General features: G+C 37.4%; 2 protein-coding genes across 2 annotated transcripts in view; one reads left to right on the forward strand and one right to left on the reverse strand.

Annotated features, from left to right (window-relative positions):
- LOC107737571 (rho guanine nucleotide exchange factor 10-like protein) overlaps window positions 1–13,616 on the reverse strand; it is a 42,064-nt gene extending 28,448 nt beyond the window's left edge. The window contains exons 1-13 of the mRNA XM_016549105.1: window positions 13,591–13,616; window positions 13,174–13,247; window positions 11,828–11,890; window positions 9,087–9,230; window positions 6,605–6,738; window positions 5,656–5,769; window positions 4,485–4,593; window positions 4,115–4,218; window positions 3,408–3,485; window positions 2,726–2,905; window positions 1,843–1,959; window positions 1,620–1,712; window positions 729–899 (exon numbers count right to left, since the gene is read on the reverse strand). Coding sequence (XP_016404591.1) covers window positions 729–899; window positions 1,620–1,712; window positions 1,843–1,959; window positions 2,726–2,905; window positions 3,408–3,485; window positions 4,115–4,218; window positions 4,485–4,593; window positions 5,656–5,769; window positions 6,605–6,738; window positions 9,087–9,230; window positions 11,828–11,890; window positions 13,174–13,247; window positions 13,591–13,616 — 1,407 coding nt within the window. The remainder of the gene's footprint in view (window positions 1–728; window positions 900–1,619; window positions 1,713–1,842; window positions 1,960–2,725; window positions 2,906–3,407; window positions 3,486–4,114; window positions 4,219–4,484; window positions 4,594–5,655; window positions 5,770–6,604; window positions 6,739–9,086; window positions 9,231–11,827; window positions 11,891–13,173; window positions 13,248–13,590) is intronic.
- Window positions 13,617–23,381: 9,765 nt separating this feature from the next.
- LOC107737572 (protein RCC2 homolog) overlaps window positions 23,382–23,796 on the forward strand; it is an 8,168-nt gene continuing 7,753 nt past the window's right edge. Inside the window, exon 1 of the mRNA XM_016549107.1 lies at window positions 23,382–23,549. The gene's annotated coding sequence lies outside the window, so the exon portion shown is untranslated. The remainder of the gene's footprint in view (window positions 23,550–23,796) is intronic.

The raw sequence follows: 23,796 nt of genomic DNA on the forward strand, positions 1-23,796 counted from the left end.
AAATAACTCAATGTATGGGAAACACTGGACACTGCTATAAGTCAAATGGTCATAATCTAAGTGATAACAAAAATAAATCAATAAAAAAGTACTCATATTAGCGGTGAAATGTCGTCCGATTATGTCAAACGTCATATGCTCACTGGATGTCATGACAACAAATGTCATGAAGGAAAAGTTTCAATATCTCGCCTTCGCTTTCATTTCGGACCATCTCCAAAAAGACATTAAAAAACTAAACATATGATTTGCAAGTTTAACAAGCGTTTATAAAACTAGGAAATAATTAGTGTTCTTGAAATACGAAATGGAGGTGGGTCCGGACTGAATATCGGAGTCCGGACTTTGAGAAGCACTGGTATAAACAATATGTTGTCTTTTCACATTTGCTATAGTTGACTTTATACAATATTTTAGGAAGGGGGTCCCTTGTGCTAGCAGATAGATGACTTCAGAGATAATAGACATGAAATGAAACACAAAACTTTTGATATAATGGGGTCTTTAATAGCTGCTACTAAAATTACTTTAACTGACAACCCGCCACCCTGGCAAGGAAACATCTTTGTCAAAGCTATTTCTAGAAAGAGGAAATGTGGAAAATAGCAGTTTGATCACACTGACAGCTCATGTCCTTTCACACTGCCTGCCAAATTAAAGCCATATCATTGTGTTTTTTGGGTTGGTAATGCTTTGAAGTGTGTGTTTGTAGTGCAGTGGTCTCTGACCTTACTGAGGTTACGGTCGCTGACGCTGCGAGTGAGCTGTTGGATTTCAGCGAGCTGCTCGGCCAGCCGTTTCTGCTCGTTCAGCTTCTCGGCGAGAGTCTCGAGCTCAGTGAGGGCCAGCTGCAGCGGCAGCCTGTCCTGATGCCCCACAGGGGTGTTTTTCAGCATGTCCTGTGAAACACAGACAGATAAGTCTGCATATATTCAGTAATTACAACCTAATTTGTCATTTAGCCAATGCTTCTGTGCAAAGTGACCTACAATACACTTATTATAAGGTCCCCTGCAAGCAAATTATGTTAAGTGGCATGCTCAAAGCTAGAAAAACCATGAACTGTGGGATATACACAAATAACAATCCAGTTACTAGTTTAGAATTTTACTTTACTCAGTTAACATTTGTTAATTCTATTTCTTGGCAGCCTTTCTGTAATCGCTCTAATTTAGCTATTTCAGCTAATTTTTTAACTGTAGTCTCAAACACATTTTAAACAACCATGCTATAGTACACCCTCTATATGAACTCAAATGTCCCAGAAAAACAGCCAGTGGTAAAAGCCTCAGCACCCCAGAGATTACATGCAAATTAAGTCATTGAATATAAGACTGATTTAATGACAAAAAATCCTTGCAGAACTTGACTTTTGCTTCTGTAGTAAAATAAGAAAGTCTTATATAAGTAATCAGCATACACAAGGGACTTCACAAGGGTTAAGTTTTACATATGTGAGCATTATCTGCACAGTCTTTCACTTCCCCATGTGTAACAGTCTGAGGAAATTCCACCATTATAAAAATCGTATTTGTCATTCGTCATTAGCTTTGTTTGTGTGTGTGTGTGTGTGTGTGTGTGTGTGTGTGTGTGTGTGAGACAGAGAGTGTATTACTAACCTGCAGTAGGAGTATGAACTGAGGAAAGCGCTGAATTGGTTTGACCATCAGGCCATAAAGAGTGATTCTGTCTGTACTGGCAGCCTGCTTCTTCTGCAACCCAGAAGAACACAAAAACAGGTCAGAAAAGACAGGGACTAGATTTTTATACTTCTAAGTGTAAATGCAAGTGCAGCTTTCCCATACAAACGGTGAACAATTAGCAGCGGGTTGAGAAGTTCACCTTGAGAAACTCCAAGAATGCTGGCTTGGACATACAAGCTTTCTTGATAAGAGCCATAGCATTGGTGAAGTTGTTGACATAGTCGCTGTATACATCTAGCACCATTGACTTGGAAAACTGGAGGAGATGAAAACAACGATCAGCTCAGTGGCAGACATAACAATCCACAGCTCAGACATAGCATAAGATCCATGTACTTCGAGACCCAATGCTCTGTAATCTACACACTTTCGAGAAAAAAGGTACAAAGTTGTCACTGGGGCAGTTAAACATCTTATTTATCCCTAAATGGTACATTTTAGTACTTTAATGTTACCTAAAGTGTATATATTAGTACCATTTGAAAGGGTATTATAACTGTCAATATGAAGGGACTATTTGCAAGATTGTTTTGCATTTACTGATCAAACTGTCTTAAACGTTATGTGCTCTGTTGCAGAGCACAGTCTGCATGATGCAGAGGAAATTAGCACACTTTTAATAGAACTGCTGACTACAGGATGTTCCGATTTTCCATCTGCAAAGATCTCTCATCACAGAAACAAAAGAAAGTGAGTCATGTTAGGTTATAAATACAGAGCATTATAAAGTCCAACTGACTTTGATAAGCAGATCTGACAACCCTTATGCAAAAATCTTCATCTTAACGTGAAGGGGAATACAAAAGGTTATATTTGTGGCCATACAAATCAGCTGGATCAATGCTATGCAACTGTGCAGTGTTTCAAATCAAAAACAAGTGTGAAAAAAATGAGAGGCAAATCAATTAAATCTTAAAAGTTTTTGCAACCAAAGCAAAAAAAGAAAGCTCAATGAACAAAAAAACAGAAGCTGTAAAACACACCACAGATTGAATGTTTTAGTAGAACAACAGGAGACGTACTGAAGCAACAAAAAGGTCTCCGATTTTCTCAGTATTATCCCATTCTGCTACACGGGAGGCCAGAGCAATCTGAAACATGGAGTGACACTGCAGGATCTCCTTCAGCCTATAAAAAATAGGCTGGATCTTCTTCAAGCTCAGGATCCGGGGCTCCGCCTCCATCAAAGGCTTCTTATATTCCTAAAATATAAATTCAGGTGGTAGGTATGAGTGAGTCTGGTCAGGATGTTCAGCTTGGGTTTTTATCTCTCTGTTGATTAAATAAATAAAAAAATCACATCTGTTTTTGTCAGTTTAATATAATACAATAGAATGAATGAATCTCCCAGCTTTTTAATAGCACAATAAGATAAGGGTGTATTCATAAATTTTGTTTTTGTCTTTACCTTGCAGAAAAAAAAGTGCAAACCACCTTGCCCAAGAAGGTTAGGATGGTCAGTTTTACATCTTTAGGCTGAGGGACCAGCTGGCTAACCAGATTATGACCAGCAAAATACCTTAGGCAATTTTTTTTAACAGGGTATATTTTCCCTCTTGTGTTATATTCCTAATTTTGCCCTCCTTTACACTTCATTAAGAAATTTGAGGAATATTTCTGTTTCTTGCATTATTAGAAAAGTGATCATTCAGAATCTTGATACAGTATTACAGTCATATGTAATGTCATAATTGTGTCACTGACCAGCAGGATCCTCTTGAGTGAGTCTAAGTAGCTTCTTTCACTCTGGATGATAGAGCCAAGAATATGACGCCTGACAACCTGTGACATACAAAATAATGCAAAATAGGAATTTGAATTCAATTAGGTTAACTGACAGCAAATCAGTGGCTTAATATGCTCCTATGCTTACCAAGGCAGCAGTAAAATACAGTAAAAACAGTAATACAGTTAAATATAACTACAAATGAACATAGCTGTTTTCTGTTTTAATATATTTTTAAAGGCCATTTATTCCTGTGATGCCAAAGCCATTACTTCAGTCTTCAGTGTCACATGATCCTTCAGAAATCATTCTAACACACTGATTTGGTGCTCAAGAAACTTTTCTTATTATTATCAATGTTGAAAACAGCTGTGCTGCTGAATATTTTTGCGAAAAACCCAAAAATATATATTTTTTCAGGATTCTTTGATGAATAGAAAGTTTTAAAAATTAAGAACAGCATTTATTTGAAATAGTTTTTTTGTAACATTGTCTTTGTCACTTTCGATCAATTTAATGAATCCTTGCATAATACAGGTATTACTATCTTTAAAAAATAAACAAATCTTACTGACCAAAAGTCTTTTTAAGGTAGAGTATGTAAATATGTCATAAATGAGCAGGACACGTATGATACTGACAGTAAAGTAGGCCGATTCACGCTTAAGTACATACAAACACGCACCTGTTGGCTACTGAGCCCTTCTGGCATTGGAGAAAGTTGAGGTGGTGGATGTTTGAGTTCAGATACAGTCACATCCAGATATCCAGAATCTTCCTCTGTGTCATCTGCACATTGAGAGTCAAAAGCACAGTTAAACTCCTCATTCCCACTGGCATCTACTTTTCCAATACCTTCCATCTCGGCTCACTTCTCCCTCTAGGTAAACACTATTCTGTAGCTCTGTAATAACATGCCACTTGCTATCTCAAAATAACTCAAACATTCAAAGAGGCATCTAGTCTCTAGCATTGTTTCTATACTGTAACCTACCAGGTGTCAGAAAAAAAACACCAGAAACTAACAAGAGGAAATGAGAGTCAAAAAGTCAAACCTGTGCAGTCTTTTTTACTCAGGAAGGACACTTTTCGCATCATGGCTATTTTGGTCTTTTCCAGTCCATCTTTCGTGCCATTCCTAGCTGCTTTCATGAGCTGTTGAACCTATGGGAGGAAAGAGAGATCAGTTGAGTGCATAAGATGACAGCAAGGAACAAAATGATTCAGCAAAACTAAAAGAGAAGAGATAGATTCCTGTTTGTGGATCAGTGTGTTCAGCAGCACCAGGACAAACCCTCAAGGTCCCTCTTTGCTCAGTTGCAGCACTCAGTGAATTTGACACAGTTTCATTTTCATCGTACAAAAATGACTGAGTCTCCACTGTACAATGACTAGCATGATGGAATACTATAACTACTAGCTATATATGAATTTTGGTGAACAGTTGAAATTGCAACTAAATCTACATAATCTAGATTTAGTCTAATGTGTAATATAACACTGATCCTTAAAACTGAGACAAAACATGCTGCAGAGCTTACTGCTTCTTCCATGTGCATTTTCCTTGTCATGTCTTTGAAAGAAGTTTCCTATTTCCATCCATTCTTAAAATTAATAACACATTTAAACAGTAATATTCAGAACTATTTTTACAAGTTAAAATGACTGTTTTTTTATTTTAATATATTCTAAAAAGTAATTTATTCCTGTGATGGCAAAGCTGAATTTTCAGCATTATTCCTCCAGTCTTCAGTGTCACATGATCCTTCAGAAATCATTCTAATATACTGATTCTGTGCTCAGGAAACATTTATTTTTATTATCAATGCTGAAAACAGCTTTGCAGCTTAATATTTTTGTGGAAACCATAATGCATTTTTTCAGGATTCTTTGGTAGAAAGTACATTTATTCATAAAAAGTAAAGACATTTATATTGTTACAAAAGATTTCTGTCACAATTGATCATTTTTAAAAAATACAATATATTTAGAAATATTACTTAAAATATATTTTGAATATCACATAAGTATTACATGCAAGAGCCATTTTGTTTGTCTGATGTTACTAATTATTAACTGAACTTAAAATCTAAAATCCAAAACAATTCCTTTATGGAGCTGACATATCACAGTTATGACAGAAAATATATGCACAGTCATTCATAAGTTTTGTCACATGTCTCAAGTATCAGTGATAACCACACACCCACCACTCTATAATTGTACCTTAATGTCATAGTTTTGTTTGAGTTGGCCGACATCTCGAGCCCCTAACCGCATGGCTAGCTCACGCCTGGTCTGCACGCAGCGTTGCTTCAGACGTCGTACATCTGGGGAAATCTATATCCATTACCGCAAAGCCATGTCCACAGGCGGTACGTGGGGTGGGGGTTGAAATATATCAGTGCATAAAGAAAGATGGCAAAAAAAGAGGGGAGAAGGAGGAAAGCAATGAGATTGAGGGAGTGACAAACACAGGCAGACAGTGATAACATCAAGGCCAACAACAGAGGGAACTGAAGATAGACATAACAGCGTGAAGAAGACCAGAGATTTAGCCTCAGAGGGTGTCTGTCTCGGTTCACGGTACTAAAACTTCACACATTAAAGAGCTCTACTACTCACAAATTATTCCTTAAAAAGAAGTACCCAAGTTCATACTGCAGTCTGGTTAGTTTAGTTAAGGCTTTCTGTACCTGTTTTCATGCATGATGTGCAACATCTGTGGATTAAGACCTGATCCTCTCAGCATGCATCAACAGACATTAACTAAGAACAGGAACAAGGTAAACCCAGCAAGAAAGGAGAACTGAAAGAAACCGAGTGCCAAAAAAATCCTTTCCTTTTTTAAAGTTGAAGTGTGTAATTTCTGCTCTACTAGTATCACTGAACAGAATTAGCATAAATAGTGATTGTTTTCAAACAGGTTTCAATCACGCTCCTATCAGCCACTGGTCACACAGATCAATAGCCCTGCCCCTACACACACGCCATTGGCTAAGCTAATGTAGCGTCTGCGTAGAATCATGCATGATCTTTGGGGTTTTATAAGCTGGGCAGCATGAATAGAGCACTGTTTTGATATTGCTTTTGACTAACAATGCAGAATATGTCATTTATTCATTTTATTACTTATTTAGAGAGATTGGATAATAAATGGGCAGTGTATTTGTACCTTATTGCGGGTGGGCTGCTTGGTCTCGCTGTCTGACTGCTCGTCGTAACTCTCAAACTCACTGGAGCCCCAGCCGTTGTCTATCAGTCCGGACTCACCAGACCTCTGCACCTCCTCGTAGATCACATCATCCCCTAAAAAATAATCACGAAAAAATATGAGGAAGGAGGAAGTAAGATGTCCTGAGTCAAGATACATCTAAACCGGAAACATACTGTACAACTGTTGGTTGGTATAGGCAAATTACTACAGGGTGAAAATAAACCGTGCTATATGAATGCACTGACTGTAGAATTATTGCTCTGAGTTTGCACTTTATTAGCATCTGCACTTTTTTGGTTCTGGGTCGCATGGCCTCCTCAAACTCATGAATGCCCCTAGTGAGTAGTGAGTTCAAGTACCCCGTTCAATGGCCAAGGCTGGAAGATCTGTCACCTTCCTTAGAGAATTTATGTATATTTGTTTGTGTCAGATGTTTCTTCAAAGAGTGCTTCATGCAGATATAACAGGCCAGGTAGTTTGACTTGACTAGAAGGAAATGTCTGAAATCTGATTCTTGGTTGTAAACATTGCAAATCTGTGCACGGTTTGTAACATTTTTGAGTATAATCGGAATAAAACAGATAATGCTCTGGCAGAAAATTACCAGTACATTTCTGTGTTAAGTCTGCGGATATTTCCTTCAACCCATAGATCACAACACAGTGTAATATGCAGTGCTGCTTGAAAGTTTGTGAACCCTTTAGAATTTTCTATATTTCTGCATAAATATAACCCTAAACTTCATCAGATTTTCATCCAAGTCCTGAAGCAGACAGAGAACCCAATCAAACAAATCAGAAAAAAAAAAAAAAATTATTGTGAAAAATTATCCATTGTTACATATCTGTGCATTGCAAAAGTATGTGAATCTAAGGATTAGCAGTTATCTTGAAGGTGAAATTAGTGTCAGAGGTGTTATATTCTGTATATTCAGAGGCGTTTTCAATCAATGCAATAACTATCAGGTGTCATTGCGTGCCCTGTTTTATTTAAAGAACAGGGATCAATCAAAGTCTGATCATGTTTGTAGAAGTGTATCATGCCACGAACAAAGGAGATCTCCGAGGACCTCAGAAAAGATAACAAAGCCAACTCTAAAGAGTTTGGACTCACAAATCCACAGTTAGACAGACTGTGGACAAATACATACATATGGCTCCAGGGGGTGAATAAAGGCCTCCTGAAGTGAATCGATGCAAGAAATAAGAAAAATATTCATATTTAAAACTTTTTAAAAAAGCAATCTCTAGCTTCCGCTAACTGTTGTCCGTGCATTCACAATACAACACCATTCTGGCGGATGACGCAGGACGTAGGGAAGTGACAAACGTGGAATCGCAGAGGAGAGAGCAAAACAAAGCACTAGTCAAGAATTAGAAGTACAAAACGAGGATTTGTAAAGAAAAATGTCAGAGGATGTCAATATAAGCCAAGAGGAGACTAGTTTTCCTCTGCTAAACAAAGGAAATTTTGCTTACTTTGCTCCTGTAAACTACGCTACGCTTACGTCATCCGCCGGAACGGTGTTCTATTGTGAATGCGCATACGACAGTTAGCGGAAGCTAGATATTGCAGTTTATAAAGTATTAAATATCAATGTTATTCTTACAAAAACACATCTATTAGCTTCAGGAGGCCTTTCACCCTTCACCCCCTGGAGCCTTGAGGGACACTTTTTATGATGGATGGATGCGCTATATTTGACTTCTTTTGGACTACTGAAAAATAACACCCATTCACTTCCATTATAAAGCCTGGAAGAGTCAGGACATTTTGTTCAATATAACACCGATTGGATTCGTCTGAAAGAAGAAAATCATATACACCTAGGATGCCTTGAGGGTGAGTAAATAATGGGGTAATTTTCATTTTTGGGTGAACTATCCCTTTAATCCAATTGAAATGTTGTGGAAGGAGCTGAAGCAAGCAGTTCATAGGAGGAAACCCACCAAAGATTCACATACTTTTGCAATGCACAGAAGAACACTGGATTTTTTTTCTTCTCAATAAATAAATGACAAAGAAAATATTTGTGTCTCATTTATTTGATCTGAGTTCACTTTGTCTACTTCTAGGACCTGTGTGAAAATCTGATGATGTTTTGGGTCATATTTATGCAGAAATATAGAAAATTCTAAAGGGTCCACACACTTTCAAGCATCACTGTATTCAATTCAAATTTCAATTTCAATTCAAAAATCCAATTCATAGTTTAAAATACGCATAAAACAACTGAAAAATCAATGCAGAAAATTCCTTAATTTTACAGAGTACAGACTAGAAACATATGAGAATAAATAAATAAATAAATGCTCTCCATTTCACCTCACTGCTATCTTGAAGAATTATTTGAGATATTCAATAGCTCTCAAGTGAGAATTTTCCTATGGGTGATGACATTACTAATCTGGACAGATGACGCCCACAGTCAGACACTGACCTGCATCTGGTGGCGTGATGTTCTCACAAGGCACATCATCGTATATGACCTCTGAGCGAGCAGGAGGAGCTGAGATCTGCTTCAGTTGTTCAGAGGGTGAATTTTCATCTGATTCAGGAACGGCTTTCCCTTGAGGAGCGAGACCTAGAGTGTCAACAAAAACTTCTAAATACATCAAATAAACTCTATTACATAAAGGATAATAGACTCCTAATAGAACTGTTTGATGGATACTTGAGCATATTCTAAGCACGAATAACAAAAAAAGGATAGGATACTACTTTAAGTGGGAGGGACATTGGGTTTAGGATCTAATTTGAAGCACAATAACGGTAAACATCATTTGATAATCATTCATCAGAACCTCAGCGATGTATTAAAAGAATAGTTCAACCAAAAAGGAAAATTTTGTCATCCTTTACTCACTCTCATGTCATTCCAAAAGTTTCTTTTTTTATGTTGAACACAAAATAAGATATTTTGAAGAAGCAAACAGTTGTTGGTCCCCATTGATTTCCATGTTTGTTTGTTTATTTTCTTCTTAATGCCATTCCAGCATCTATGGCTATATTCATGGCAAGAACCAGTTGATCTATACACAAGTCGATCCATGCACAAGTCTGTTATACACACACAAGTCGGTGGGGACAATTTAGAATATTCAATTCACCTAACCTGCATGTCTTTGGGCTGTGGGAGTGGGACCATTGATTTGCATAGTAGGGAAAGAAATACTATGGAAGTCAATGTGGACCATCAACTGTTTGATTACCAGCATTCTTCAAAATATTTTCTTTTATGTTCAAAATAAGAAAGAAACTCACAGGTTTGGAATGGCATGAGGGTGAGTAAATGTTCATTTTTTTGGGTGAACTATCACTTTAAGCTAAGTGCTGGTTGAGAAACTGAGTGCAAATGAAATTCAGCCATGATTAGCACAGAAAAGCATATTAATAATCCTTTTGACATAGATTTGAGCTTGCATTCTGACAACAGTACTACAAAATAACAAACATACTCCTACACGAACGGCAGATTGACAATACTTTGTCTGTACTGTGACAGTGTGTACAAGATTTGTTGACAACCTCTTTTTACCTAATGAAGTCGCCTGCTGAGTCTCCCCCACGGGAACTTAAAATATCTCAAAGTGAAAGGTTCTTTAAACTGTTTAGGCCTCTGAATATCTGAAGGATATATCGAGACTGCTGTCTGGGATGTCAGAGGGAGATCATTTAAAATTCTGAGAACATGTTAATTAGGAGTAGGAGTACAATATAAATATCTTTCTTGGGAATATTCCAGGTTAAACCCAAGTTAAGCATCCGTGGCATTCTGTTTACCACAGAAAATCATTTCTTACCTTGCAGTTTGTAAAAATGTGCGAAAAATTATGGGAATCTATGGGGAAACAGTTTCATTTCTGGCATCGCACTTGCATAAGCGCATTTCTCTCAACATGTGCGGCTCAAAATTATTTTCTGCAATAATCAACATCTTGTCACAGATGTTGTTGATATAGCTTTACTTGTATTTTTATGTGGCTTTGTAGACAACAATGATTGTCAGTGTGATGTTGCACATAAGTAAATGTTTATACACTGAGGAAAAGACACAAAGATCTAAAAGGGTGTAGAAATGACAGCAGCAGGGAGTGGATATAGAAGCCAATTCTCGTTATTAGTCATGACACAGCAACAGCCTGTATTTACAGTTCCAATAAGTCTATCTACAGCCTAAAACGTCAGTACTATGATGCCAAAATACTCCAACAGTAATACTCCAACAAAAAAGACTTGACTGGGTTGCTAATTATTCCTGAATGTTGTTAAACAAAAGGTTCAAAGGGATCAAGACATCTAACTATGATCTATGTAAAGGATAATGTAAAGTCAGCTGGTTATTATTGCAAAATAGACCGTTTATTATTACACGGCTACTGATCAAACAAATAAATACACTACCATTCAAGAGTCTGAGGTCGGTAGGATTTTATTTTTTAAAGAAATTAATACTTTTATTTGACAAGGTTGCCTTAAATTGATTAAAAGTTACAAATATTTATATTTCAAATAAATGCTGGTCATTTGAACTTTCTATTCATCAATGAATCCTGAAAAAAGTATCACGGTTTCCACAAAAGTATTAAGCAGTCATTTTGTTTTGTTTGTTTTCAATATTGATAGTAATAAATCAGCATATTAGAAGGATTTCTGAAGGATCATGTGACACTGAAAACTGGAGTAATGGCTGGTGAAAATTCAGCTTTGCCATCACAGGAATAAATACAATTGTACAATATATTAAAATAGAAAACAGAGTTATTATAAATTGTAATAATATTACAAGTTTCTGCTATTAAAAATGGTCAACTATAACATACAAAACAATCAGCTAAGCAGTAAGACGAAAACTGCAACTATTGCAGTAATATTAAAATGTAAATCCTCTGAGGTAATTATCAATATCATTGCCAGTTGTATCTTGCAAGAGAGAGCAAGTCTGCCATGATACAAGAGACAAGAACGTAGCTCCAGTTTAATTTACCAATATGAGCAGACGGATTATACAGTACTGCCATGGGCGACACAGAATATTAGGAAATATCAGACAGCTGAAGGTGGGGACTGACCAATCAGAATCAAGTATTCCAGAGAGCCGTGTAATAGACAAAGGAGATCTACAGTCAAATACAGAAACGGCACAGCTATTCCAACTGTCCTGGGGAGTGGGGATTGTACCTTTATGCAGTCGCAGAGTGAGCTCTGAAACCACACTGAACCATTCCCGAGAGTGGACTGGGGCTGCACACACATAGCAGAGACTGTTTAACAGCCAAGGGACACGGCTTTGAAGTCACTTCTACCATGGCCGTTGAATTGTTGACGCTACCAGGACTTCTCAAAATCATGCCAAGTAGTTTGTTAGTTTACATGAAGTATTTGGAACATGCATACAATTGTTTCCATTGTAGATTTCACAATTTAAGAATATAATGAATTATATTGACAAGGGATTTTATATTCACTGTATGATTTTGTTTGCTCAATCACATGTTTGTTGTGTTATTTGATTGGATTGCAACAGAATTAAAAAAAAAAATCTCCAAAGAATCTTATTTATTAGGCTGAACCAAGTGTGGACATTTGGCATGGGTGTGTTGTTTTCTTTCCCGTGAGATTCCTGTGGGTCTGGATGGATTAGTCATTGCTATTTTTCAGATCTCTGATTTCCATGCTGATTTGTGCATTAGTGTGGATTTACAGGAAGGCATGGCACAGCCCCTTCATAGAGCCACCAACCTGTCTGAGCATGTTTGTGGGGAGACTTCGGGATAGCTGAATTGAGGCACTCTGGCCCAAAATGTGAACCTGGAGATACATTTTCAAACAGATTTGTCAGATTTAAGTACTGACATGCCTTCCCAGCCAGCATTTAATCCCAAACGCCATGGTAGAAGGCTGAAACACTGCTGAGCTTTGTTTCTGTTTTGTGAATCGAATCAATGTTGATATTGTAGTACGTTTACAATGTCCTTTTGAAATTTCAACATTGACAACTATATTTTCTTAACTGTTTTTTTTTTTTTTTTTTTTACAATATCTAACATTAAACATTATTTCAATGTTGTTTCAACATTTTTTAACATTGTTTCGATGTTAATTCGTGGTTGAAACAACAACTGACATTATTTGAACCACATTTCAAAGTTAAAGGTCAGTCACTAACCGGCTGGGTGTTTGGACTGATATTGCAACATTGTATCAACTTCTTACATTTATAATGTTCAAATTTAATCATTGATTTATAAGTATTTTTTTTAAGTTGTTTCAATCTTATTTGAATATTTTCAACAATTTTGTGTCAGCATTTTTTTCTACATTTTCAATATTGAAACAAGAACTTGCATTATTTCAAGTTCAACCACGTTTCAATGTTGACAGTCAGTCACTAGATGGCTGGTTATTTGAACTCTTGGAGTGACACATTTTGGTACGTCCAGCTAGTCCAAGTAGACTGCTTTAAATAGATTCATCTCGCAAGATTTATAGCCACAAACACTAGAGATATTCTCTAAGTATAATACCTTCATAAATGTTATTTCTTTTCCAAAAGCTTGCTTGTTCATCAGCTACTCGAGGCTCGGCCGAGACAGAACTCCTAAAACAAAACAGAAATGCAGAAGTATTGAAATACTGCCCCTCCATGTTTATTCTTATCAGTCACTGTGTGCTAATGGTCACATCACATTACCACTAGATGTCACTAGAGCCAGAGCAAGTTGTTTAATAGCTAATACAGTAGGAAATGTGTTAACATAAAAGGTAAAATATTCAACCAACTCTAAGACATAGAGTAAAGTCCTTTGGGGGACAAACACCTCAAACAGTAAACCTATACAGACTTAGTGTCTATAATGACATCCTGTAGGAAAAATAAGGTTCAAGATGTTCAAGTGGAAAATGTTCGAGGCATAACACATAAGGCATACAAACATTCTTACCCATCAGGAGATTGTCTGGCCACCATCTCTGTAGGATGAACAGAAAGTATGTTTGATAATTTTCCAACCAACAGATCACTGATTCTTGGGTGCAGGGACAAAATAAGTTACAAAAACGAGTTTTATCCCATGTTTCAAGAATCAGAGCTAATATACAACATACATAAAAACAGTTATATTGGCGCTAATGAGGCATCTATGTGTAAACATCTATGTTGCTACTGTGTTCTGGGTGGTTGTTTGAATGTTGCTAGGTAGGTGGTTGTTGGGTCTTGTCTTGAGTGTTACTATGTAGTTATGGTTGTTTAAGCATTGCTAGGTGACTGAAAATGTGTTCTGAGTGTTTTTTTAAGTGTTGCTAGGTAGTTGCTAGGGTATTCTGATTGGTTGAGTGTTTGCTAAGTAGTTGCTAGTTGTTACTTTGAGCATTGCTGAGTGGTTGTTCGAGCATTATTATGCAGTTGCTAGCGTGTTCTGAGTGTTGTTTAAGCATTGCAATGGAATTGCTATGATGTTCTGAGTGTTTGAGGGTTGCTGTGGTGTTCTGAGTGGTTGTTTGAGCACTGCTATGTGGTTGATAGCATGTTATGGGTGGTTGTTTAAATGTTTCCAGTGCAATGGTGTTCCGACACTGCTATGTGGTTTATAGAGTATTCTGAGTGGTTGTTTAAGTGTTGCTATAGGATTGCAAAGAATGTTCTGAGTGTTTGTTTAAACACTGTGATGGTGTTTCAGGTGGTTGTTTTTGTTTTTGCTATGTGACTGACAGTGTGTTCTGAGTGGTTGTTTTTGTTATGTGACTGAGTGGTTCTGAGTGGTTGTTTCAGTGTTGCTATGGTGTTCTAAGTGGTTGTATGAGTGTTGCTAAAGTGTTCCGAGTGGTTGTTTGTTTTTATGTGACTGATAGCGTGTTTTAAATGGTTGTTTGAGTGTTGTGATGGTGGTTTAAGTGGTTGTTTTTGTTTTTGCTATGTGATTGATAGCGTGTTCTGAGTGGTTGTATGAGCAACGCTCAAACATCCACTCAGAACACCTTAGCAACACTCATACAACCACTCAGAACATGCTATCAATCACATAGCAAAAACAACCACTCAGAACACCATCACAGTGCTCATACACACACTCAGAACACTATCACAATGCTTAAACAAACACTCAGAACACCATCACAGTGCTCATACACTCAGAACACTATCACAATGCTTCAACAAACACTCAGAACACCATCACAGTGCTCATACACTCAGAACACTATCACAATGCTTCAACAAACACTCAGAACACGTCAGTGCTTAAAAAAAACACTCAGAACACCATCACAGTGCTCATACAAACACTCAGAACATCATCACATTGCTTAAACAAACGCTTAGAACACCATCAGAGCACTTAAACAAACACTCAGAACACCATCACAGTGCTCATACAAACACTCAGAACATCATCACATTGCTTAAACAAACGCTTAGAACACCATCACAGCACTTAAACAAACACTCAGAACACTATCACAGTGCTCATACAAACACTCAGAACACCATCACAGTGCTTAAGCATGTCTACGGTGTTTTGAGTGGTTGTTTGAGTGTTGCTATATGATTGCTAAGATGTTCTGAGCAGTAGTTTGAGTGTTGCTATGGTGTGCTGAGTATTTGAGATTTGCAATGGTGTTCTACTGAGTGGTTGTTGGAGTATTGCTATGTGATAGTGTGTTCTGAGCAGTTTTTAAGGACTGTTATTTGATTGCTGTGATTGTTTTTCAAAAAAAGCCATCCCCTAAACCTTGTTGTACATTACTACAAATGTGGATTTGGAAATATTTTTTAAAAGGTTTTAAGAATAGAGAATAATCCTGTACATCTACTGTATTTTATTTTATGAGCATTGTGTTTATCAGTGTAACCACTAAGCCACATTATAATCCCTAGGACCTGCCTGCTAATGGACTGATTGCAATGAAACATTCTGAATTAGCATGCATAATGCAATTTCACATTAAAGCATAAACACAACAAACAAAAATGAGGTCTTTACAATTCAGTGCACATTCTGTATCTAAGCAGCTACATTTGTATTCCATTATGATGCCAGACTGAGTCAAAGAAAAGGCTCAAAAATATGTTTTGACCATAACATTGGAAGTCATCAGATTTGTTCGGAAAAACACCCAAAACTCACAAGCTAAAAGCCAAAAGTCCCTCCCTCTGACAACACATAACATAAACATCGAACAGATGGGACAAAATAATACAGATGAAAACGATCTGTTACATACACCAAAAGTATGAGTGAGTTGTGAGCTGAATCCAGAAGTAATAGAGTAATGACAGCATATAACTTTTGCTGTAATCTACAAAGTCGAGTTAAGCAACAAAACATGACATCATTTTTTGGCAATTTCTGACCAGTTGTTGGAAAGTTAAGTTTAGCAAAGAAGCCAACACACAGTAATAGAGATTACAGACTCTTCTGCACTGGACGGAGAAAAACTGATCATGTGATGAGCAGGATTACACATGTGACCATATGGTCTCTATAGAGAATACTCAACTGAAAGTACTTCATAATAGTAAATGGTTTCACTTGCTCCAAGAAAACTTGCTCCTTGAATCAACAGTGTAACAACCAGTTACAACGGAGAAATTCCCATGCTCACATTTCTATGTTTGAAATTTCTCTGCTTTAAGTTCCCTCCAATTTTTCCATGGTGCAGATTTACCTTATAAAATAACACAAATCGGTTACTCAAGTCAATATCAGCTCACATGACTTGAAAATGGCTCTAAAGGTCAGTAATCATGCAGTGCTCAGGTGCTCTATTCCCTTCAACAGTCACAAAACAATAAAACATTCGTTTACCGTGCCTCTTGTCCTCGTCCCCCTCTCTCCAGCAAAAGTATGAGAACCCCTTAGACCCGGCCAGGTGGATTTTGGGTGAAACTAGAAATTTAAGCGATTGTCTCATGCAAGCAGTCTCCGTGGCTGCAGGATAGCTGTGTGTCAAGAGCAGGTGGCATATGGTGGAAGAATTGCTCTGCTGCAGCATATGGTCAGTTACCTTGAGCGCTGCCGAGCCCTCAAGCAGTTTCACAAGCTCTCTGGAGATTAAGAGGGTAATGCTGTATTCCCTCAACTGGGTAACTGTTTCAGAGTTTTACATACTGTACTGTTCTGTAATATACCAGAACAGGTGACATGCACGGGTCATTAACAGTTCTTACGCTGTCATTATGGTTTCTCTTTGTTTGAAAAGTGCGCACCCTAATGTGTCATGCACAGCTACCCTTTGTTTGGGCCTTGCTTATACCAGAGAGTGCAGTGAACAGTGTGATGTCACATGACGCACCTCCTCAAGCATCTTGGCAGGACTAGCAAATCATGACTAAGCCCCACTGTGCTTGGAAGATTTGAATTTAAATCATAGTATGTGGGTTAATGACGTATGAGTGTCCACGATACAGAAAATCTGCTAAAAATCTAGTTTAAAGCACATGTGCCAAGTTCCTAATGTACAGTAATGTATTCATGTTGATTTCATATGGTTTGAAAAACTTGTATACCGTTTTTAAGAAAAGTTGTAAAAAGTTTAATAAAACATTTAATGTGGTGTAATGATTTTTTTACGTGTTTTAAGTGTTTCAATTTAAGTGTAATAAAGTAAATTTCCTTACACCTTGAATAAATGTAAGTGTACACATCTCAAATTTTCAAATGAAAAATGGTAAAACGTATTTTAAAAAATATTCTAAATGATTAATTTGTTAATTATTATCATTAAAAAAAATCCACCACATTACATTTTACAACCTGAATTAACCTTACCTTATCATAAAAGGTCAAATTATCTCATATTTTAAGAGATTCATTGATGGTAACACAAAGTAATAAGGTCCTGCAGCAGAGTTGTAAAATAAAATAACCCTTAATTTATATTAAAGCACTAAAATTACTAAAGTTAAAGTGATAAAATTACTAAAACTAAAAATGATACATTAATAAAACAAACTAAAATTAAAATGAAACTACAAATATAAAATAAAAGCTAATTCAAAACATTAATAAATGCTACAATAGTATATAAATACTATTAAAATAACTTGGTCTGCATGGGTCCTCTCTCTTTTAATTAATCAATTGATATTAATTACATTTTAAACATCTAATGCATCCAGAAAACAATAGGTTACTTGCGTAACCCCGGTTCTCTGATAGCATTAAGTGAGGTGTCTCACTATGGGATACGCCCCTTCCGCGTATTCCTAGAAGCCCTATTACATTACGCCAGCCCCAATTGGCTGGCAGACGTGACGTTGTGTCTGGGCGTGGCCTCCCCACCCCTCAGTATAAAACCTATTGTTTTCTTTCAAGCATACGTTTCGGTGTCTCACTATGGGATATCCTAACTCCCGTATTGCCAGATAGCCTGCCTCGAAGTCTCCTGCCAACCACAATCACCGCATCCGGGGCTGAACGAGTCATGACTCGTGACTCACATTCCTACGCTCAATACTGCATGTGCTAAAGTTTGAGCTGTAACATCCAGTTTATAAAACCTTGCAAATGTATGCGGTGAGGACCAACTCGCCGCTTCGCAAATATCCTGTAACGTGACTCCTTTAAATAGAGCCCACGAAGTTGACATTCCCCTTGTTGAGTGTGCACGTAAACCAGGTGGGGACACAAGGCCCTTACTGGAGCATTTTGTATGGTTCTAATAACGCTGTCAGACAGACCGGTTGTATTTAAATTGAACCACTCACAGGCCAGGCCCATAGTGCCAGGCGTTCTGGATGAGGATGAAAAATCTCCCCCTCTGCTTGTGACAAAAGATCTCTGCGCAGCGGGAGAGACCACGGGTCTTCGTACAGCATATGTATGATCTCCGCTAGCCAATATTTCCCTGGCCACCTCAATTTCAGTCCCTCCTCCCTCACTCTGTAAAGTGTTGGGGATATTAACGCTATCGGTGGGAACGCGTAAAGCAGAGTGCGAGGCCATTCGTGAGCACACTGGGCAGAGGGATGCAAACGTCAAGCTGTTCACCCTAGGATAAAGCTGCCGTGGTGGGCAGCTCTACAGGGATGGGTACCTGCGGAGTGGCAGCTGGAACGGGGCTAGGTGACATGAGGGGATCGTGGCCTGACAGGCTAGCTTGGCGTGCTAGCCTGCGACGAAGGCTCTTCATAGTGAAGCGTGCGCAGTGTTCACAGGAACCGGGGTTCTCGATCGCCAATTGGGCATGTTTCAGCCCAAGACATGCAGAGCAGACCAGGTGTGTGTCCTTGCATGAAATTTTGTTCCCGCATGAACAAAGTCGCACAGCATCTCCCTCACTAGCCGGGACAGTCTGCATTGCTGCAGCCATTGTAATATCGAACAGTCCTTGCAATCGGCTGGAATGCAAATTGAAGGAGTCAGGCGAAAAACGGCGTGGAGGCCAGTTGTTCGTCCAGGAGTTCGTTAAAAGTATACCTAATTTGTAGGCTTCTGGTGTGAAGCGAGAAGAGGTTTTTGAATGTCGTGGTGACGTTGTGTCGTGCCCTTTATACTGAGGGGTGGGGAGGCCACTCCCAGACACAACGTCACGTCTGCCAGCCAATTGGGGCTGGTGTAATATAATAGGGCTTCTAGGAATACGCGGAAGGGGCGTATCCCATAGTGAGACACCGAAACGTATGCTTGAAAGAGAACAACGAGCAGCATGATCCATGTACTAACCTTTTTCAGGAGGGCTAAGAGACTGTGGAGATGCCATGAAGTTAATATGTAGTCATATCTGCACTCCTGTAAAAGAGAAAGGCTTTGTGTCAACACATGTATTCTAAAATGTTCAACTCAAAGTCCCTAAACACCCACAGGATGGGACTCTAGTGAAACACAATGCCTTTAAACTGTAGCGCAACTAACACCACACCCCTGGATATCAGTGAAATATGACTTTTGCTGAAATTAAAGTTTTTCTTATGCGGTTCATGGACATTACAGGTTACTAAAGGAGACTGGGTGAAAATGTTAAATTCCTCAACAGTGCGTGGCAAATCCAGGCTTGCCTTACCAGCTGAATCCTTGCACAATATCTCCTCCCACATTTACTGGGAAAGACTCTCAGCGTGTGTCAGAACAACACAATTCAACCAAGAGCAATGACCGGAGGCTGATACAGAGAAATGTGCTGCAAAGACTTCAGGACAGGTTTAGTTACATCAGTCAGTACCAGTATTTACAATAAAATTAGTCAGCAATTTCTTAACTGCATCAGATGTCTTCCCTCCCATAACGTGTGGCACTAATAATGCCAAGGTTATGAGTTTGATTCCCAGCAAACGAATACTGACTTTGAATGCACTATAATTTGCTTTGGATAAAAGTTACTGCCTAACTTCACAAAGTACTTGTAAAGAGTTTATCTTATTTCTTTTAGATAACCTAACAGCTGGAGGTCAGGGTGCTTGAATTATTCACTAGAAAGAGCAGGCTGGAAGAGCAGGCTGAAGCCAGTGAATAGACAAAGGCAAATAGCATATTTCCCACCTCGATAGACACAGCAAGGTTGAATGGTTGAGAGTAAAGCACATAGTAAAAGCTGCAGGCCCAATGAATGGCCCAGCAACTCCTTTCAAATAAATAACACAGGCATCACCTTGGACACAGGCACAAAGACAGAGGCATCTCTGGACCTCTACACATATTAACTCTCCATGGCCGCTCTTTTCGCAGACACTCTTTACAATGATATCCTTCTCCACTTCCTGGAGCTGCTATGTGAATTTACATTTAATCAATGCATTAGATAGCGGATCTGATAAAGTGAAGGAAGACGAGATTTTCTGATAAAACACTGTAGCTTTGAGGTTAAAAAATGACCAAAAGGAATGGTTTGATTCAAAATGGTCATCCCACGTGAGTCAGCTCATATCAAACCACTGGGAGGTAAGGCTGGAGGACAGACCATGAATCTGCTCTCAGATTAGCTTTAGCACTGAACTGACATTCAGATGTCAGATTAGCTTTTAAATGTCACACATACACCATAGTAAAAGTCATCCACTATTGCCATCAAATGAAATGTAGCTTTGATTGAATGTTATTGTCCACCAGGCTTTTTTAATTTCCCTCTTGGATCAATACGATCTATTTATGTCAATCTGTTTATCTATCAAAATGTCAAAAATGTTCTATTTTTGTTTAAGTAGAGGCCAGATTTATATTAATATCAATCATATAAGTATCAAATCATTATCACAGAATCTAAATCACAAAAGAACAAAACAATGTCCCTGTAAGTGAATTTACAACATTCTTTCTTATATAGCAATAATCTCAGTACATAAATCAGATGGCATAACGTGGTCAGATTATGCACAATCATTTTTTTTTCATCTGAGAGTGTGGATGATTTTTAATTTTTATCTACGGCTTCATCACTCACTCCCCCCCAGTGAGGTTATGTTGCACTGTCTGATTTTCATATGTAAAACAATATAAGCACTAGAATTTTAGCTTATTTTTCCAAAGAAAGACTTACTCACAAGCCTGGCTTTACGTCCCTTAAATGTCACCCCTCTGATATTGTCCTTATTGATCACAAGCTATCAATATAAATCCATTGTCATGTGTGCTCCCATCTTTGCGCAGTGCAGCCAACTGTGAATCTACCATTGATGACACCACTGTATCTTCCTCAGAAAGCACAGTAGTTGTGAAGAGCTGATTTCAAATGTTTCTTTTAGTGAAGGAACAAGTTCTGAGACTCCCAGTCCATTAACTGACACGGCTTCTCCCACGAATATGAAAACTCTTCTCCCTCTATTCTTTTCCCTCAGTCCCTCCCTTTTTCTTTTCTTTGCACTCACTCCTTCCCCCTGCTGTACACCAGGAGTGAGCCTCCCTGCAGTATGCAAATACTCAAAGAAACAACCAGCCAATGGCAGACCATCAGGCCTGCAATCCCACCAATCACAGAACAGCAATTTTTCTTTCAATAGTTCCATGCAGAGTTGTCACAACTCTCTCTCTCTCTACAGCTCTGGTTCCATGTTGCTGGGGGGAGACCATAGACGGGGGAACACAGCATTGATAGAAGGAAAAAGAGAGGCATTAATATACTAGATAGACAGTACTGTTAAGTAATGTTAAGAACAAGAAGTTAATTTAAATAAATTAACTTAAGTAAAAAAACGATTTTTTTCCTACTGTCAACAGGCAAAATTAAAGCATATTTAATTAAATAAAAATGTATTAAATATGAACACTATGTTAAATATGGCTAAAAAACACATCTTTTCCATCTTTATTTGACCCTCTAACTCTAGCACTCTCTATTCTAATTATATTCTTTATTTAAAAAAATTCTACTTGCCCCTTTTAGACTTGCACTCTATTTATTTATTTACTAACTGCTTGTTTTTCTTTAAAAAAAACTAACACTTGCTTCTCTAATCTTTTTGCATTCTATCTATTTGTTTTATTTTTATTTATTATACAATTATAATTCTGACTTTCTGACTTCTGATTAACAAAAGCAAAAAAGGCCTCTAACACTACTTGCTCTATCCATTGTCCTCATGTGTAAGTCGCTTTGGATAAAAGCATCTGCTAAATGTCAAAATGTAATTATATATATATATATATATATATATATATATATGACTAAATGTAAATGTAAATATAAAGGAATTTTCCCCTCTCGTGTATAGAAGACATAATGCTGTGTAATGTTAATGGGGAATAAAGACCAATAAAATAAACAAAATAAAATTCATGTTACTTGCAAAACATGATATTGCTTAATATCTCATATTTTATTTAGATTTCCCCTCATTCAAGGTTTTTAAAAAAAATTATGTTTATTATATGTAGGTTTTTTATTATCTGAAGAGTTCATTTGCAAAACCAGATAACTCAATTTTTAACAATTTTCAAAAAATCATGTTTTTTCATTGTGCATTCCAATTAATCGCAATCAAACTGCAGTTGGGTTATTTTGATTAGGTAAAAAATAACTAAAAAATACAGCTTACTAACACAATAAAACACAATAAAAACATGATATCATAATAAAAAACATGATTTTTGAAAAAGTAAAAAAATGAACATTTTGAATGAACACTGCCTGCATTGATTTTACATGAACATTGTCTCTGACTATTAGAAATTAGACTATTACTATTAGAAGAAAACAGCTTGCTTTTTTCTTGAAGACCTTAATTTAAATGCCAGTTGGTATAGGTTCAAATGAACCATACTGTATTTTCTAACATGCAACATGTTTCAACATGGTAAAATAAAAACCAACAATTCGCTTTTAAACAAGTACGCATGCTATATACAGACATCATACCTAAGATGGAATTGAATTTCCTTTAATCCACATTTAATGAGAACATATATCTCAATCAGAAACAGTGATTGCCTTATAGAATGGTTTTCTTTTCATTAACATGCAACAGTTTATATTAAATATGACTTTCTATTATAATTGCACAACCTTTTTTATTTCATATTGGATTTGTTTATCTGGAACATATTATAATCACACTTACCATGCTACAGAATTTACCCTTTCATTTCAACGGATACAGTTTTGCAAGAATGCAAGAAATGTAAGAATTACAGAAGTTGTAGTCGGAAGTAGGGATAGATGCATATTTTCAGGCCATACAATCCGATTCAAATTTGTCGGCACTGAATTCCTCCATGGTGGAGAAAGTTGTTTACAATGCATAATACGTCCTCCACCCCAGCAGAGGGCACTTTATTGTCTAGTCAACGGGACTCAACATTTGTAGTTCGCTCAGCTCCGCATCCCATCCTCGTGTTTTTGTTTTGTGGACTACACGCTCAGTGCCATGAAAGTTATATGAGTTTTTTACTGTACATCGGAACCTAAATTAACATAGTAAAAATAGATGAAAAAAGACCAATTGAGCTCAACACTTTCATTCCAAGTAACACAGGTAATCTTACATTTTTAAAGTAAGAGAAACTTTTCTGTGTACTTCTAAACGAAGGACTGTAAAATTACGTTAAATGTGCATTTCGTTCAATATTTAATTCTACAAACTCCACTAGCTCTGCAGCCAGATGTGAGCGATATAAAGCCCTGAGTGTGCGCTGCACCCACGTGGTTTGATCGCGAGGCTGAGAGTCTTTTGTTCCGAATCAATCAAAAAAAAAAAAAAAAAAAAAAACAAAAAAAACGGC

Source organism: Sinocyclocheilus rhinocerous, unplaced genomic scaffold, assembly GCF_001515625.1.
Source record: "Sinocyclocheilus rhinocerous isolate Xijiao unplaced genomic scaffold, SAMN03320098_v1.1 scaffold72, whole genome shotgun sequence".
Classification (NCBI taxonomy): Eukaryota; Metazoa; Chordata; class Actinopteri; order Cypriniformes; family Cyprinidae; genus Sinocyclocheilus; species Sinocyclocheilus rhinocerous.